This window comes from Athene noctua, chromosome 19 (genome assembly GCF_965140245.1).
Source record: "Athene noctua chromosome 19, bAthNoc1.hap1.1, whole genome shotgun sequence".
NCBI lineage: Eukaryota > Metazoa > Chordata > Aves > Strigiformes > Strigidae > Athene > Athene noctua.
Window position 1 is genome coordinate 7,939,980 of NC_134055.1, and position 17,780 is coordinate 7,957,759.

General features: G+C 39.8%; 1 protein-coding gene across 9 annotated transcripts in view; it reads right to left on the minus strand.

Annotated features, from left to right (window-relative positions):
- Positions 1-17,780, minus strand: part of CUX1 (cut like homeobox 1) — a 284,219-nt gene that overhangs the window by 89,926 nt on the left and 176,513 nt on the right. For all 9 annotated transcript variants that reach the window (XM_074923161.1, XM_074923163.1, XM_074923160.1 and 6 more), the window contains 2 exons: positions 11,901-11,949; positions 1,274-1,378 (listed from right to left, as the gene is read on the minus strand). In XM_074923161.1, coding sequence (XP_074779262.1) covers positions 1,274-1,378; positions 11,901-11,949 — 154 coding nt within the window. The remainder of the gene's footprint in view (positions 1-1,273; positions 1,379-11,900; positions 11,950-17,780) is intronic.

The window sequence follows — 17,780 nt, forward strand, 5'->3', positions numbered from 1 at the left end:
TGAAATAAGATAGATAATGATCATTTTCATCCTGCAGTAGTTGTCATATTAAATATAAATGAAGTGCAGAAGTACTATTAAATACAAGAAAGACCTAATGTTAAAATAATGATAAGACTAGGACACAAGATAGGAAGAGGCAGGTAATTCAGAGTTACAAGTGATATTCAAGCTTTTGGGTTTTTTTAAGTTTTTTGTTTTGCAGCCTGCTTGTCTATCTTTTGACTTCTCTGAGAAAATACTGGGTTGTATTAATAGACGACCAAACAGAACTGGAGGACTTACGGTTTGTTACTCATTCTCTGCAAATCTATTTTAAAGGCAACAATGTGTTTTTCTGATATCAGTGTCAAGCATGTATATGGCTTTACAAGAAAAAAGCAATATAAGGAGCGTGATTTCTTTTGTTTGTTAAATCTGCTGCTTAGAAGTAGACTAAATTTCACTTAATTGCATATTTACATTTAAATACTCCTATTTCTCCTTTGGCAAACAAAAATCAAAATAATCTGTCTGCTCATCTGTGATACCTGTTAACCCAGGACCAGCTGGAGTCCTGTAATAGCACTCTGTGCCCGCAAGGTCCGATCAGCAGAGTCAGCGCTACCAACCTCCCCAAACAGTGGTGTTTGCTTTATTTAGAAACACACAGAGAAGGCAAACCTCTAGGAGTACAGGGTATGTTCTCAATTTTCTAAGCTTCTTTTAGTGGATTTATAGGTGTAATTTTCAGTGTAGATATATTCAGTGAAAATGGTAATGATACCGAATTGATTTCCAGTTCCTCTGAGAGCCCAAACACCCACAGTAACAAGATCCAGAGATGGGCAGGCAGCAGGTCCCTGCTAATGGAGCCAACTCAGGACAAGGTTGGTGCCCTCTGTCTGAAGCTCCACACCTCTGCTGTGCCCTCCTGGCAGGCATGTGCTGATGGCTCGCTTTCTTATACTGCGCTGCTGCCTTTATTTTTCCTCTGCTGATGCTCTTACCAATGTGAAATAATTTCTGAGAGGTGCTGGTGTCCACCTGGACCGGCATGTGGATCACCATATCAGTCACCATGGAGCAGAGTAACCTCTGTCCATCCCATGGTCTTCTGAAGCCACCAACCCCCTCAGAAGTTTAACCAAACCGCAATCCCAAAGGAACACAATTCCATTTCAGTTAAAATATTACTCCAAACAGATATTTTTATAGCTGCGAGCATAAATTGAAAGAGCTGTACTGCAGGAATGTCAGAAACCTGTAAGAGTCAGTAAATATTTTCTCTCACCACATCAGGTGCCTTCTGGATCTGCGTAGCAAGTTGGAGAGATTTGTTAGCTGACGAGAGCTGCTCCCTTAAGGTCTCTGCCTCTCTCTGAGCCACCTCTGCCCTCTGAAGGAAATGAAAAGGGGTGAAAAGAGAAAGTACATTCAGTTTAACAACTGACAATTATTACAAGAACATTCATCAATTCATGCCTGACTGAATATAATTGATTTTCCTAAACACTCAACCTAATAAATGTTAGAAAAAAAACATAGAATGTGATGGATTTTTATTTTAAACAGTACAAGGAAGAAATAATTGAGCGATTATGACAGTAATTTAACGCTAGGAGCAAGGAATCCCCTGCTGATACTAATGCTGCGGCCCACTGAATTTCCCAGACTGAATAAATACAAGTGGAAATGGAGTCTTTTTATTCAATTTCTTTCTATTCTCATAGACCAAGCAGATTTTATTGCAAGGTTCCTCATGGGAATAATTCTCACGGGTAAATGCTGAATTAAAAGATATTCTGACCATTCTCTCTAGCACACATACAATGTTGTGGGCTGTCTTTCTTCAGTAATTATTTCCCAAAACATGAATTGTTAGATTCTGTTCTTTCAGCAGGTCTATTTATTCAACAATATTTAACCCTAAACTGACAATTTTGCACAGATCAGTTACCAACTGCTGAGGATTTACGCAATATCTGATAAGCCTGTGACTTGGCTACCAGACAAAATTCCCATATAAATATTGAATAATAGTAGAAAAGAGAAAGGCGGAATTATGAGGAAAGACTGTCTGTACAAGAGTTTGGGTAGAGACAGATGGGTCAGTAACTTCAGGCAATAAATAGCAGCAAAGTCCTTTTCCAAACTGTGTATAAGCTTCTCTTAAGAAAAGTGGAACAAAACCTGGTTGTTTTTACAGTATATAGTCCTCCTGGCCAGACTTTCTTCTTTTTTAAAAAAATGTATTTTATTGTTATAAACCCACACTGCTTTCCTCCTTGAGTAATCACTGCTTTTCACCTGGGCTTCTCCACGCAAATGATGCTGCACTTTCAGCAGAAAATAGCTAAAATAACTTTCTATCTCCACTTCCAAGACACAGCTTTCAAACCCACAAGCTGTCACCAATCAAGGCCAAAACTTTTCTTGACCAACTTTTACCCTTTACACTGATGGGTCCCTTCCTTTATTGAGTAATAAATTCACACTGCCATTTATAAGCCACCAAAACGGCCATATTTCTGTGTGACAGGCTCCCTGCTTTTTCAACTAATCCTTCTGAAAACCTAAGTCATCTAAAACTGAATATAAAAACCTATACCCCTGTGTGTGTGCATGATCTTTGACTTACTCACTAGGCAAAGCAGAGACTCTGCCTGCATGTTTAATCAATCAGTAAACTAATGGCAATCAACTACTAAACGCATCATCTCTGCTATTTGCTCACAACATTATATTAAAGATTTTGCATAGGTTCTACAGCTGTAATTAAAATGTAATTGTAAAAAGTACAGTAACATGGCTCTAATAATCAGAGCATGGGACAACCTATTGTGTGCTTGAAGAACTGTAGAAGCGTTAAAAAGGCACAAAAAGACAAAGTTCAGATGGCTTATGCAGCTCGCTAATATTAGGATAAAAAACTGAGCTAACAATACACACGGAGATAAATTATTTTCTCGTACTTCATTAGATGTGGATGTACATAAATTGATCTAATAACTACTAAACAACTCCAGCAAAGCAGGACAAGTTACTATACTGTGGCACTTGCTCTTGCATCTACTGTTGTATAAGTAATGGGTTTTGCAGCCTTAAGCAATTCTGCTGATGGCTTCCATTCACAGCAGCATTGTTTTGAGAATCTATTCAGCCTGCATGCAAGCAAACCACAGAGGATATTTCTAATAGATGTTACATCTGCATATACAGTAAGCTGTCAGCTGCCCTTTCTGCATAGCCTCCCCAGCCAATTCAGAACACCTGTTGTAATCCTGTGAATAATATTAGACAAGCTTTCATACTATGCATTGTTAAAAATACATCAACAGAAACTTTGGGCAATTCTATTCGGGAAATACTGGTCAATTTTTAATTTTTTTTTCCCCTCCAGAATGGAAGCTTTTTAAAGCCAGAATTAGAGATGTGTTCAGTCTCTGGAAAGCACTTTTGGGTGCTATTGCAATATAAATTATAAATTACACATAAAAACCTGTGAAAAGAACAGTAGTTTCAAAATTGAGCACTTAAAAGTTTTGAAAAGCCAACCCCAGGTCTGCGGGTATGTTTGGCCACCCCCTGTGTGCAGGACTTTGGGAGGCAGGCTGGAATTGCTCAGTAACATGCTGTTGCTTTTTCCCAACAAGACGCCCTACTTCATTCCACTCTCGAGGTGAATATTGCTCAGTGGATGAACATTTTGCTTTGTCCAACTTGTTCCGTGTGTGACCTCTGCCATTTATTTACTGCAAACTAATCCCACCCTCCTCTGCAGTCAGGATTAATTGCTTCCTCACGGGCTGTGCTATGGTTTCCACCTCGGAAGGATCTAAGCACTTCAGAAAGCTAAAGAACACACTGGCACAAGCCCCCATTTTGAGGTACAGGGGCTCCTCCAGCCCCCCGCATGCTCCCGAGAGGGTGCTCTGACGGTGGTGGCAGCCGCAGCCTCACCGCGGGCACGGGCCACCCTTGGCCGTTTCCCACCGGCTCGCCTGCCCCCGAGACCCCATACAGCAGCTGCAGTGCTGCTCCCCTGCCACACCCTCCAGGTTTGCCTCTCTGAATCCTACCCCTCTCTGCTTGTCACTTTGTCCCCCTCCTAATTAATTCTGGCTGCTGGAAGCACCAGTTTGGTCTTCTCTCAGCTTCCTAGTGCCTTTAGCTTCAGGCAGACAAAAGCAAGCTCATACCTCGCACAACCTAACAAATCACACGAACTTCCAGAAGTGGTCTTACCCCATGATTTCCTCCTTCCTCTCTTCCTTGTTGCTTCTCCAGGTGACCTCACAGCAGCTCTGTCCCGGTCCTTCTCCTCCCTCCCTCCCCACCATGAATCCCCTCTCCACCCCCTGCGCTCACGCCAACGTTGCCTGTCTCCCCATCGTGGCAGGGGCAGCCTGGGGGAGCATCTCCCCTCCCAGTGCTCTCCGTCAAAGCCGCGCTGAACCTTACGTTACAACCAAGAGCAGAAAAACCTAGCTGGTTAATGTTCACCCCGCCAGCGCAGTGATAGACTGCAGCATGCTTGGGACAGGCACGGACATCAAAGCCGACAAATTCAAACCAGATTCTGTTGAGTTTGTGTGAACTCTTTTTTTCAGATGCTTATAGGCTGGCCAAACTTGGGGCGTTTTTTTTTTTTTTTTCTTCTTCTTTTTCCTACTTGAAGCAACAGAAGATACAACCCTGAGAAAAAGGCAAACCCTCCCTCATCAAGTGCCAAGCCCCTTCTCTTAAATATGGGCACAGCAGGCTCCTCACCAAAACAGCAAGAGCAACTTGTAACATGTGGGGAAAACTGGATTTTTTTTTCCTAATCTTGTTCTTAGAAAAAGTTGAACAATTTTTCCTGAAATAAGAAAAGAGAGTGCAGCCAGAGACAGACACCCAGTATGGAAAATGGCTAAAAACTGGCAATCTTGCACAACTTGGAGCCACCGGAAAGTTCATGCAATCTTCTCTTTGTGTGAAACTATCCCACTTAGACTAAGAAATACGCATCCCATACTATAGTTGCTTTTCATCAGTCAGTGCTAAAACCCTTGGTTTCTTACTTCCAAATCTACTATTCGCAGCCTAGAAGACACATGATGACCAGTTACTGTCACACTACTGGCCCTGATAGAGATCATGCAGATCCAGCATTGTTTAAAAATGCTATTTTTCTGGATAGTTCAGTCATACAATTCCTCCTAATTTCTATACCACTGTTTCTCTAGCATAGCGCTACCCCTCCCTCCCTTGGTAACAAAATATTTCAAAATACTTCCATTGTTTCATTCTTTAATATAGCATGTAAATATTGTACTGTTCACAGTGGAGCCACTAGGTCATGATCATAATGTTGCCATGTGCTTTCCAATTAAAAAATAAAAAAAGAAAAAAAAAAGTGCCTTACACAATATATCCAGTTTAAATTATTCTCATTGTTTCCTGACAAGATAATGAATAGCATGAACTGAGTGCTCTTCTACTTACAGCAAAATGTTAATTTGATCAAAGACCAGTGGTGTGAAGAGCAAAATGAGATACTTGCAAGCAAAAAAGTAGAACCTTTCCCTTAAAGTTCCACTAGCCAAACTATATTTCCTTATTACATGCTAAATTCAGTGCTATATGTGGCAAAATCTTCCTATGGGTTAGGAGTATATATTATCACAAGTAATTCTGCTGAAGTTAATGAGCCCGGTTATGGCAGTAATCACCATGCTTCGTTTTAAGTGCTTGAAGCTGACATTCTTACTTGCAAGCTGCTGCAAAAGCTATGTTTCTCGGAGTATGAGATCAATTAAAGCACACTGGTTCAATGTGCTTTAATTTTCTAACTTCTGAGATATAAAAATTTATTTTAAAACCTTTAAATGACCCTAACTTTCACAGAACAGCAAGGTTATCAGAAAAATCTGTGACATGAAAGACTCTTCAAGGCTCTGGCACCTATTTTTTCCAGCAGTGAAGAACTACATGAAAAAAAAACAACCAAACCCTCCAACAGAAGAGGTTGAGTTGTCTTCATTCTTTTCTTCAGGCTATTGCACTTTCCTTTGCGCTCTGAAATGCTGCCAGATAAATGTATTCCCATCTGAAAGCCAAGCATTTACAGGAAACTCCTGTGTTTGTATGAAAATAATATTAACCATATTTTGCCTTTATACAGCACTTCTCTGTGCAAGGATCTCAATGCACTTTATAAAGTAAACGTTATTATTCCCATTTTACAGATAGTGAAATCACAGGATGAAGTGAATGACCTCATCTGCTATAAAACAGCTTAACTTTGCTGAATTCAGCGGGACTATGGCACACCACGACAGCAGAGGATCTAGTTCATTGCAAAGGGAGTCAGAAATAAAAACCAAATACTCTGGCAGCATTTGTGGGCAGTATCTGTGTTAGCCTTGGTGCAGATGAAGGAGTCATGTCAAGATAAATACCTTTCTTCATGGAAACGTAAAAACAAGGACTGCCCTGTCCCTGGTTTTGTTGCCACTAGTGGGTCAGAGCAAACCCCTCCTGCACAGCACTTGCACTACCTTTACTGTGTTGCATTTGGGTTGCTAAGTGAAAGAGAAGAATTTATTCCATCTGCTGCTCAAAACCATACATATTTTATCGCAATCTCACTTAGTGGGAATATCTTTTCAAACCATTTTCCAATGTGATTTGTTAGAGACAGGAAGGTACAATACCCAATGAAATAAAAAAAAATAATCTTGAGAACAGCATTTCTGCTCAAATGTCCTGGTGAGGTTTTCTTTCGTCTTCTATAACAGACACTGTTTTATGGATTTTAGTGATAGTTTGGTTCCAAAAAATGCTTAAACTTGCTAATCTTTCCTCTACAGATCTTAAAATCTAACACTACATTCTGTGGAATAAACGGTACTGATACAGTCTAGATTCTTTAATAAACATTTATGTATTTTAGAAAGAACAGTTGTCCTTGTTTTATTGATAACAAGCTTCTGTGTTTGGCTTTCTTCCTCCAGAAAAAATATGAAGTAGAAATCTGGGAGCACTATCAGCACTGTGAAGATGGAAAGAAAACCAATGGAAACATTTGCTTTTCCAAAGGGATAACATGGCATAGAAACAGAAGAAAAACAAATGAATTCTTTTTCTATAGCTTTCACAATATAGTCCACCAAAAAAATTGTCCCATGTTTTCCTTCTGTTATTACTCCCAAAATCTAAGGATACCTATTTGAGTCTGTTTTTCAAATCTATTTCCTCCTCCTCAAGATTAAAATATAATAACCCAGGATTAACCAACAGTAATTAAAGTTCTCTTTTAAAAGTGAAAAAGAACTTTTTTTTCTTTTTTCAGGAAGCCCAAATTACAAAGTCCATTAGACTTTTTTTTACTGTTTTAAAACAATGTGAACTGACTGTATAAAGCCAGTAAACAGATCTGGATACATTAGTGACATGAAACCACAAACTTAGACTCAATATTAAAACCTTAAAATGAGCCTCTCTGGCTATTTTTTTTTTTTCTAAATTTAAAATTTCAAAGTATTGCTGTTTTCATAATGTAGGAATGAGTCTTCAACGGAAAACTCAGTTTTTCTTATGCACAACTGGGTGATTCCAGGTCGCCAGATGAAGTATAGAAACAGAAGGATAATTCATTTGCATAAATTTGCCATCCCAAAGATTTGTGACTTGCTGCCATAAACACTTCGGAGAAAGGTGTAAACTTGAAAAGGTATAGAAAAGTGCTAACCATAAATATTTGTGTAAAACATACATTCACACAACTGTAACTGTTGCAAATGCAGAAAAGTACACCGGAGCTTCATTAACTTCACTGATTGGAAATTATAATATTCTGGGAATCAAACAATAAAAAATTCAAAGATGCTGTGTCCCAAACTATGATAAATCATTTATTTTGACAAGTAAGGGTAGTTTAGTTTTAATTATTTATTATTATACTTCGTAGCATATCAGAAAATATGCAGTGATTTATTGTGCAAAATGAAATCTTAATAAAACGAGTCCCTTCCTCAAACTACAGGATTATTAAATGTTCATGGAAATGCGAGGGTGAACTCTTGGGGTTTTTTTATTATCGAGCTGGTGGGTTAGTAAAGTGAAACTAAGCCGTTCTTATTGCGTTTAGTTGTATTTTGACTTCGGCCCTTCAGAGACCCAAGCCATACATGTTGGACATCCTCGGGGACGAGGAGAGACGTCGAGAGGGCTGACGGAGCCCCAGCTGCTGCTGCCCACAGCCCTGCTGCGGTCTGCCAGATGACGCATCTTCCTGCTAAAGCAAGCGGGGGCTACTGGCTTCACACTTTACATCCCTGCTAAAGCTCCACGTCATAGAGCTAATGGCTCCTCTCGAGGCAGGCGTAGGTAGACCAGCCGTTTTAATGTACTATTCTTGTTCTTTTCATATCGGTTTAGAGCTCTGAGGACTTTAAAGTGGAAGGGTTACTCCACAGGCCACCACTGACACCCACCTCCCAGCCAGCACCTGCCTCACCCCAACAGTGAGTGTAAATCGCTGTACTTAAATGACTCCATTTGAGCTCTGTCAGTCTGAATGAGGCTAGCCCGGCTGCAAAACCCCACTCAAGATCTTGGATTAACTGCACTGAGTGCCTGGATTTAGAAGCCAGGGAAGGGCTGTCATCCCAGCAGCTGTGCTGCCACCACATCGCTACCTCCAGCACCCGCCCCCAAACCCCTCCACCACAGCTTGCTCAGCTCAAGTGAGGGATTTATTTCTCTCGTCGGTTAGGGGTATGTTTTGGGGAAAATTCTGTTCATACCTTGCATAAACGATACAATGGAGTTAGAAACCGAGCTTTGCGGTCACTACCCCTTTTTCTTTCTAAGCAGAAAATTGCAAAGCTCACTGGTATTTAAAGGTAATTACTTCTATGAGCTAGTAATTTCTTCTGGGTATCACAGCACACAAACAAGCCCAGAGAGTTCCTGCATGAAACGATTTGAGGATCCAAATGAGGAGAAAACAGTGAAAGAAGAAAGGTGATGGAGTCTGAAGACTAAGAAGAACGGTCCATGCTTCACCCAACAGGACACAAGGGTGGGAGTTCCAACATCAACTCTGTCCCCATGGCTTTCATCACCCAGAACAGGGACACCCGGATCAGCGTCAGTGAGTACACCCACCCTCTCGCAACTGCAGAACCGGAGAGGGAAACAGCACTCCCCACCTCTTAAAAGAGTCAGAGCTCTGTCCTTACACAAAGGAAAGGAAGTTCAGAACCACCAGCTCTGGATTTAAAAAGGGCAGTAACTGAGAAAGGGATTTTTAAGAAATACCATATATTAAAAAAATTACAGCAAGTATTTTTCACATTTTCAGTGGGAACATTTTGCTGCTCTGTAAAGTTCTGCTCCAAATCCCCATCATTTGGGTCAGTGTTAATTCCAGAGCAGCAAAACATCACATCAAAATCAGCAAGGTAGTCTATCCTCAAAGTAGGAGTCATGCTGAGCATTACTCTTTAAAGGTAGCCTTAATAATGGTGAGTAAGTACTTACTGAAATGGTAAAAGGAAATGTTAATTTAACTATTAAATATATTAAGTACTTGTTTCTGCAATTGTAACACTTCAGCCTGATGCAAACTCACTTTCTGGCCTGTGCAATGAATTTAATTTCTTCCAATTTTTTTTTTTTTTTCATCTATAAAGAGATAAAACACAGGAATCGCTGCTACCAAGATTACTTAGTGATAATTTATAGAGCTGTTTTATAAAGGTAAAGACAAGGACTATGGGCATGTTTCAGCAAACAGCTGAGGTACTCCACCAGCTCACTGCCCCTGCTCCTCCACTGGTGAACTTTCCCTCCCCTGTCTCCTCTGAGGCCACACGCTCCCCTCGCGTGCTTCATCTCAGCCCTGCTGCTTCTCTGACGTTTTGTGGAGCTGCCTCAATTTGCTAAACCCCACAGAAAACAAACCTGGCCCCTTCACCCCAAATTCAGGTTTTTCTGCATTTACTGAGCTCAAGGGACTCAATGAAGGGTCCCCTGGTTGCAAAAGCTGCTGTGAGGGAGGGGACAGGACCACAGCTGCTGGGGAGGGAAGCAGAGGAGGGGGAGGTGGGGAGAGAGGAGATACAACAGCCTCTTCTGGCTTTGCAACAGCTCAGATGAGCTGCACACTGATGTTTACATACAGATTCAGAGTTAGCTGAATTACAACCAAACTAAGGGTTATGCATGTAAGCCATTATAAATTTTGACTAATTTAAATAAAACCCCAATTAAAAAAACCCATTGCAGGTTTGTTCTAGTTACACAGGAAAATACCTTTAGCATTTCTGTATAAATAAGATATATTCCATTTTAGTATGGCAACTAGGAAATCAGAAATATCTGTTCTTTAACTACAACCACCCTTATAGTCTGAGAAAAGAAAAAACCTACTGGGTAAATCGTTGCTACAACTTTGCAAAACATACTGCCTTTGCAAAGATCACCAAGTAATTCTACCAAAACATCTTTAACACCTACATCATCTCTAAAAAGGCTACAGATTTTCAAATAATTACCAGCACTTTCATAAATATTTAACGCTGTCTACAAAAGTTCTTTGACAGAACTAAAAACCCACTGTACAAACCCCAATTTTCTTTTACTGACTAAATAATCAACCCAACAACTTACAAATCTGCCTTCTGCTTCATTAGTATTTTTCCAATTTATAAAGAACTAAGTAAAGGACAATATACTTGCTATACTTGTCAGCTGTACCAGGGGAGTGTGGGAGCTGAAAGCTGATCTAGCAAAAGGAAGACAAAGCTGCAGCTGGAGTGGGGGGTTAGTTTTCAACAGGATCAGTGACCTGGTCTGGCTCATGATGTGGCCCACAACTGACAGCACGCGGCGTGCAGCAGGACCGCGTGGCGCAGCTATTCCTCCTGGAAGTGAGCTGCTTCAGCTGCATTATAAAACCATAACCTCAGAGACTTAAGATCTGAAATCTCTGATCTTCCTCACCCATGTCCCTTCCCATGGCAGGGGGGTTGGAACTAGAAGATCTTTAAGGTCCCCTCCAACTCAAACCACTTTATGACCTTACCTGACAGAGGGATTAATGAAGCTCACTAAGAAGCAAATGCCTGGTTGAGGTTTCCCTCTGTGAAACCATCACCCATTGCATGTATCAACCATGAATCCTGCATGTCCATACACATCTCCTTCATCACCTCAGATAGTCACTCAAAGTACAGACTGGACCAGAAAAGCACTTTGCTTGGGTGTTGGGTTTGGTTTTTTTAAAACTTTTTAAAATAAAAAGTTCCATACAATTGTTCTACTTTCTCGGGAGCATTTCACTGTGAGGGAATGCAGGAGAGACATTTCACCATCTACCAAATTAGCATCTGGACGAACAGATTACAAATTTCTTTGTTCTCCTGCACGGCACAGTCTGATCCAACCCTTGCTAAAAATTAATACGCCAATAAAACACATCAGAAAAGGAAGGAAAAAGAAAAGCCCAGAGAAGTCCACAAAAGCTGAAGCTGCAACAGAAGGTCAGGCCTCCCTAGGTAAGGCTGTTGGCAGCCTTTCCACTGCCGCAGGGCAGAAGCTCTTTAATTTGGGTAAACCAATTACCTGCATGTCCGAGTAGGGGCCAACATGATGGATTTAGAAACATAAACCCAAGAATAACTATAGTGGGAAACTTAAGTTTAAATTACTAGAAGATAAATATATGGCAATCTCTACTCTACTGTGCATACTATCCTTACAGAGTATCCCTGAAGAGCTGTATTTTTCTCTAAATTTGCATATTTTCTTACTCTACACAGTTATGACTGTTAAGTGCATATAAAAGTACTGTCAGGAAATCCAAAAGAGAAGAAAAAAAAAAAGTCACACTTGGAATTTTATGCGGGACTCATTTAAAATCCTACCTGATTTGCTCTTTCAAGGTCTGTCATGATCATCTCGATTTCATCAGCCCTGGGAGAACAAGAGAGCAGAAGTACTGTTATCACATGAAGAATGCCTGCTATATGCGTTCATGCACTGTACAATTGCAACATTCACACAAACAATACCAATTTTCAATATTTTTTTAAAAGGACACAGTAAGACTGATCAGTTAAACTTCTGACTAGTGAAATCCTCTTGGGTTTCAGCTCTGTGGACTGGTTTGCAAGTCTCCCAATTCCTTTGCCTGTTCCCTTTTTGCAGTGAAGTAAGTGTATTGATATCTCAGCATATTCATTAGATCTTTGAAGATCTTACTCCCCAACCTTCTGCAGAAGGGCAGTGTCATCTTTCCTACACGTAAAGGTGCTTCACGGGGGATAATTATGGAGAAGTCCAAGATTACAGTTCTTCAGTCAGCTACTTGTATACATATACACAGAAGTAGACTGTTACTCTTCTGTTTCAGTGTGCCTAGAAGTTCGGTTCTAAATTTGGCTACAAAAAAAAAATAATCATGAGGTCAAAGAGACCAAGAAATTTAATTTTACATTATGCAGAGAAGAGTTTTTTGACACAAATTTATGAAACTCTAAATTTAGACTCAGGCTCTTAATGCATATTACAAAGCTGACTAAGAAAGTCAAAGGGTTGAAAACTATACAAATAGTCAAGGAAAAATGGATCCTTCACATACCTGCATTAGGTGGCAGCTACCAGCCCTGACACTTTAAAAAACCCCACCATTTCTAAGACTTTGATCACACAAATGGATCCAATCCTTAAGCAATCTTTTTTTATCATCATGCTGAATCATTGGCAAATATTTCACACTCATGCTCTCACCTGTGAAAGGTACCAGGAAAAGGGCCTAGAGACCTGAAAGTGTGTTCTGTATCAATATAGTAAGACATATTACTTTTCCCCAGACATTTTGCCTGTCTTATATCTCTGGACCATATGGAAGCAATAAACACTATCCTCATCTCCTATGAACAGCAGCTTTAACCAGCAAGTCCTTTTGCAATCTGCCAACACCATAATGTCTGTTTTTTGTTTTTAATCTGTAGCAGATCATTATCAGTAAAAGCTGTGAAATACTGGAATTCCATTCCTTTGCTAATGCAGAAAATTCAGGGTTTGTTTTTCTAATGATCCCACTGAAGATCCATTTTTCTATGCAGGTGTTTGCTGGGAAAGATGGTTAATTGAAGTACATCAGGGTACTGGCACACTCGACACTGGATCATTACACTGAATGTTGACTTACTCTTCAACAGCATTTTAGGTTTCTGCATGCACACTTAGGGAAATGCAGTAAAAGATCATAATAAGTAAATGTGTATGTATATAAATTAATGGAAAATTATTTTTAATTACGGCCTTTAATGTTGTCGGGGCAACATGAATTGCCTTTTGAAAAAATTTGGACAATAATGGAAAACAGATTAACATGTGTTTTCTTGTGCTGGAAAAGCTAATGTGCTCTTACATGGGAAAGAAATCATGCACATGATGTTTTGAATTAATAAAAAATAATAAACATTAGTTACTGAATTGAAAAATCTCTCCTTGGGTAAGTAAGGATTCAAAGTGTGCAGAGAGTAGCCAGAAGACTAACCTGGACAGGTTAACATAAGCCTACAATAACACTTTCGATCTCTGTAGTTGTGAAACTTTTTTTGTTTTAGACTCCAGCCCCAAAATACTTCGGGGTATTTCACTTACAGTACTTCACATGGGAAAGATGTTCCTAAGACCACGCAAGAGACCTCATTATGTTTCTATAACAGAGGTAGAGAAAGGGGAAGAGGGCATTCTAATGAACAACAAAAAAAAATTGTTTCCCAGCATTTTACAAATATTTTTAGCCAGGATAGTTTAAGGATCCTCTTTATATAAGCTTATGCATTCAGGCTGAATTTATGTGTGAATGCCTCAGGTTATATGGAGCCAGCAAATGAAGTCTGGATTATGTCACATGCCTCCCAGATCAGAGCTGGGAATGTCCCATCCTAACACGCCGGCTGCAGCTTAAGCAAATCCAGTTTCCGCTTGCTTCTCTGTAGACTTTGGAGAACAATAATGCCACTGCCTTTCCTCCCAAACAGGGGGTGCCAGGTATCAGCTAAAGGTCTGAAAAACTGCAGAACCTGAGAAGAGTGAAGAACTCAGAAGCACAAAACCCTCGGACAGGGAGAGGCAGAGTACCCTGCTTTGGGAGCAGATGGGTTGTTTTTCAGTTCAGCCAAGGGAACTTTTTTTTTTTTTTTTTTTTTTTTGAGAAAAGAAGATGACTGTGATGCAGGAGAGAAAAGCGGGATGGGGCAGAAGTGTGAGGGTGTCTGGACCCATCAAAGTGAAGGGAGCCAAGAGCTGGGAAACAGATGAAGCAGCAGAGTGAGAGAAGGAACAGAGGGATGTCCAAGGGCAAAGGACCAAGGGGAGATGGGACCAAGATCAGTAAATCAGAGAAGCAGCCTGGACCAGTGGAAAGGTGTGTGGCTGCCAGTAAAACAGGCTGAAACACAGGACAGTGCCTGAAAAATGCAGTGGAAGGACTCAAGACAAGCCTGTATTTAAAATGGACAGAAGTATTAATACTGGTATTTGTATGCCATTTTGGCTAGGGTCAGGATTTAAGAGCTCTATTACAGCACTGGTATACGCAGCCAATTACAAAAAAAAAGCGACTGAGGATATAGAATGCCATAAAAATGACATTTCTGCCCTTCAGCGTGCACAGATAATTCTGACTGAATCCAGTAGAAGTGTCAAACTGTAGCCAAGGGCAAAATTGTCCCTTTGTCCTTGTATCCAGACACACCAGCTGACTGATCCTGAACTCTCCTTTCCTTCATACATTTTCTTCTACCTAGCTTTTCCACACACAGTCTTCGCACACCTAATAAAAGGATGCAGCATCTCCAAAAAAATTCAAGCAAAACATCTTGTCTCCAGCCTAGCAGTCTGCACACCAATGGAGGTTAATGCTGCAACCAAAAACGCTATCTTTAAGTAAAGTAATGAATTAAATTACTGTATATTCTTTCCTAACACAAGTGTCAACAGCATTCAGAAGAATCTTCAAAAGGAATTCAGTCTTTTCATTTTAAAAGCTCAACTACCACATCAGTAGCTGGCACTCAGGAGTCTAAAATCACTTATTTGAGAAAGTCTCTAATAGCTACATTCACTGTTTGCTCAGCAGAAGTATTTATTATAAAATAAATTACAGTTCTCACACCTTTTATGCACTCACAGAAACAACGTGCATCGATTTATTGTTTACAAAGCACCGTGTCGAATTCAAACCTGCAAGGTACGAGGAAACTCCACTTGGGCTCAGTGAATTAGTCCCACACAGGTAATTTTTGATGTATTCACCATCCACCACATTTGCTCATTTTCAGACCTTCCTATTTCAATATTTCTCTTTACTTCGACAGAACTACTTGACGGGCAAAATACCATCCAGCTCAAGGCTGCTGCACCCTGTCCTGCACATTTTCACTAAAAATCTGGTGGGAACCATGGAGGAAAAAATGGTCAAGTTTAGCAAATCTGTAGTTACAATGACCCTAAATTTCTGGCCAAAGTAGTTCCATGTGAACTAAGCTCACTTTCTTAGTGACACAGATCTCATGATTTTACTTTTAATTTTCTTTGTTCCTGAAGCAACACGTGACTTGGCCTCTTGTGTGTGCCTGGATTTCCACATCGCCCCAAGAGCTGAAGGCAAGGAGAAAAACCCAAAGTTCTGTCATTCTTCAGACAGATACAGAGAATGGGGGTAATAAGTAACAAGAAGACCTTTTGCTAAAATACACTGATATTCACAGTGTTTTACAGCAGATTTCTATGTTGCAACCCAACATAATGCAGGGTTTGTCAGGGGTGATACTTTCTTAACATTAAAACAGATCATAAAAAAGAGTGGGTAAAAGCTGTTTTCAGGAACAAATATTACCTACCCTGTGTTTTCTCATTCCACAGATATAATCATTTATCTGATCTAATTCCTTATAATCTCTGTGTTAGAGGAAAAGTAATCATGTAAGCAAGACAGTTCTTCAGTCTGCATTACAGATAGCTCGTTCTAAGCTTCAACACTTTCAGGCTAAGGAATTTAGGAAATCAAATTTTAAGCCCAAGCATTTGGAGCTACAGAATAAGCATCGCCAAGTAAAAAGAATCTGAACTGTTGAAATGGCATGACCATGAAATATTCTATTATTTCTTCTCTTGCTACTGTGTTTGAAGTGAAAACCAAAACACATTAAAAGCTAGAGATTTTACAAGGTGTAAGCTTTTACTAGTCATGAAAGAGCCCTCAAAGCTGACATGCCATCTATAAAAAAACAACTTAGGGAGTTTATAAAAAAAACCACCCCACTTTTCAATTCAATTGCTTATGGGGAATAAAAACCACGGAAAGGCTCAATTTTCTTTTTAAGATCAAGATAACCGATTAGGTTTGAACAGCATAACAAGCAAGCACATTCAAGATCGGTAACATGGAAGAAGCTCAGTTCTTTTTCTAAATAAAATTACATCAGATGAAAACCCTAAATACCATGAAGCTACACACTTGCAAGCAAGAAGAATCTGGACTTTATGATTAAAATCCAGTTGATCCAACTCCTTCATTTAGACACCAGCTTAAAGAGGCAGAAACAATCCCTTTTTTATTAACATGACAAGTGAATGGTTTGCCAAATCTTGTGGCTACAGCCCCCTAAACATTCAAACTTACTGAACCTTGAAGGAAACTGCTGTTGGATTCTTTATACATGGAAGAACTGAAAAACACAGATGACACTTTTGAAATTGCAGTCAGTGGAGTGGCCAAGAAACTTCACTAGCAGGGCAGATTAATATTTTGGTTTGGCAAAAAACAAACAACGTTTTTTCCCACACATTTGTTTTCTTTAAAAACATGTATAAGTTTACTGGTCAGAGCAATTGGTATATGGAGCCACTGGGGCTTGTTAAAATGTTCTAATTACTAAAACATTTACACAGGCAATTTCAAACTAAAAGCATACATTATCAACTAATGTGTATTTATGTTTAATTAAGAAAAAAAGAACAGTCCTACTTGTAACATATATCTATGATTGTCACAGAGCAAATTTTGGCTGAATTAGGTAAACATCTTAGCCTCTTAAAATTAGAGGCAGTATAATCTAGTTCTTTGCTAGCACAAGACAAAATGGGAAGAGTTCTTTGAGACATTTGGGAGGGGAAGAAAAGGAGAATGGCCGGGGGGGGGGGGGGGGGGGGGGGGGGGGAAGGGCAAAAAAGCAGTGCATTGAATTTTTTCAAGTTTCACTAAAATTTTTTATCAGGGAAGGTTCCTGAGTCTAGGAAGTAATTTCGGATCACCAAACAACGTCAAAACTGCCTGCAGTCCAATGACCATGGCATTCGCTCAGGGCACAAGAGCATTCCAGCATTTGAATATTCAATTTTATTTTTAATTTAAGCAAAAAAGAATGACAAATTTCCTACTCAAATTCAAGACTCTTTCTAAGCTCTGCTGGTAGATGCCTTCATCTAATCCCTGTACCTCAGTGACCATGCCAAGGTGCACGTGGTGCTTGGCTTACTTAATTTCTTGGACCTACATATGAAGAACCAAGCACTTTCTTTTAAGCTCTTAAAAAGCATCTGATAGAAGGTAATATAAAAAAATAATCCACTAATTCTGTTTTTCTTGCATCTTATGAACATCACTATACACATAGTTTAGGCATTTTTAGAATTCATAATGAAATCCAACAAACACACATATTACATAAGTCCACCTTAATTGCTAATAAAACCTCCAAATCATAGACACAAGGGTTGTACAAAGA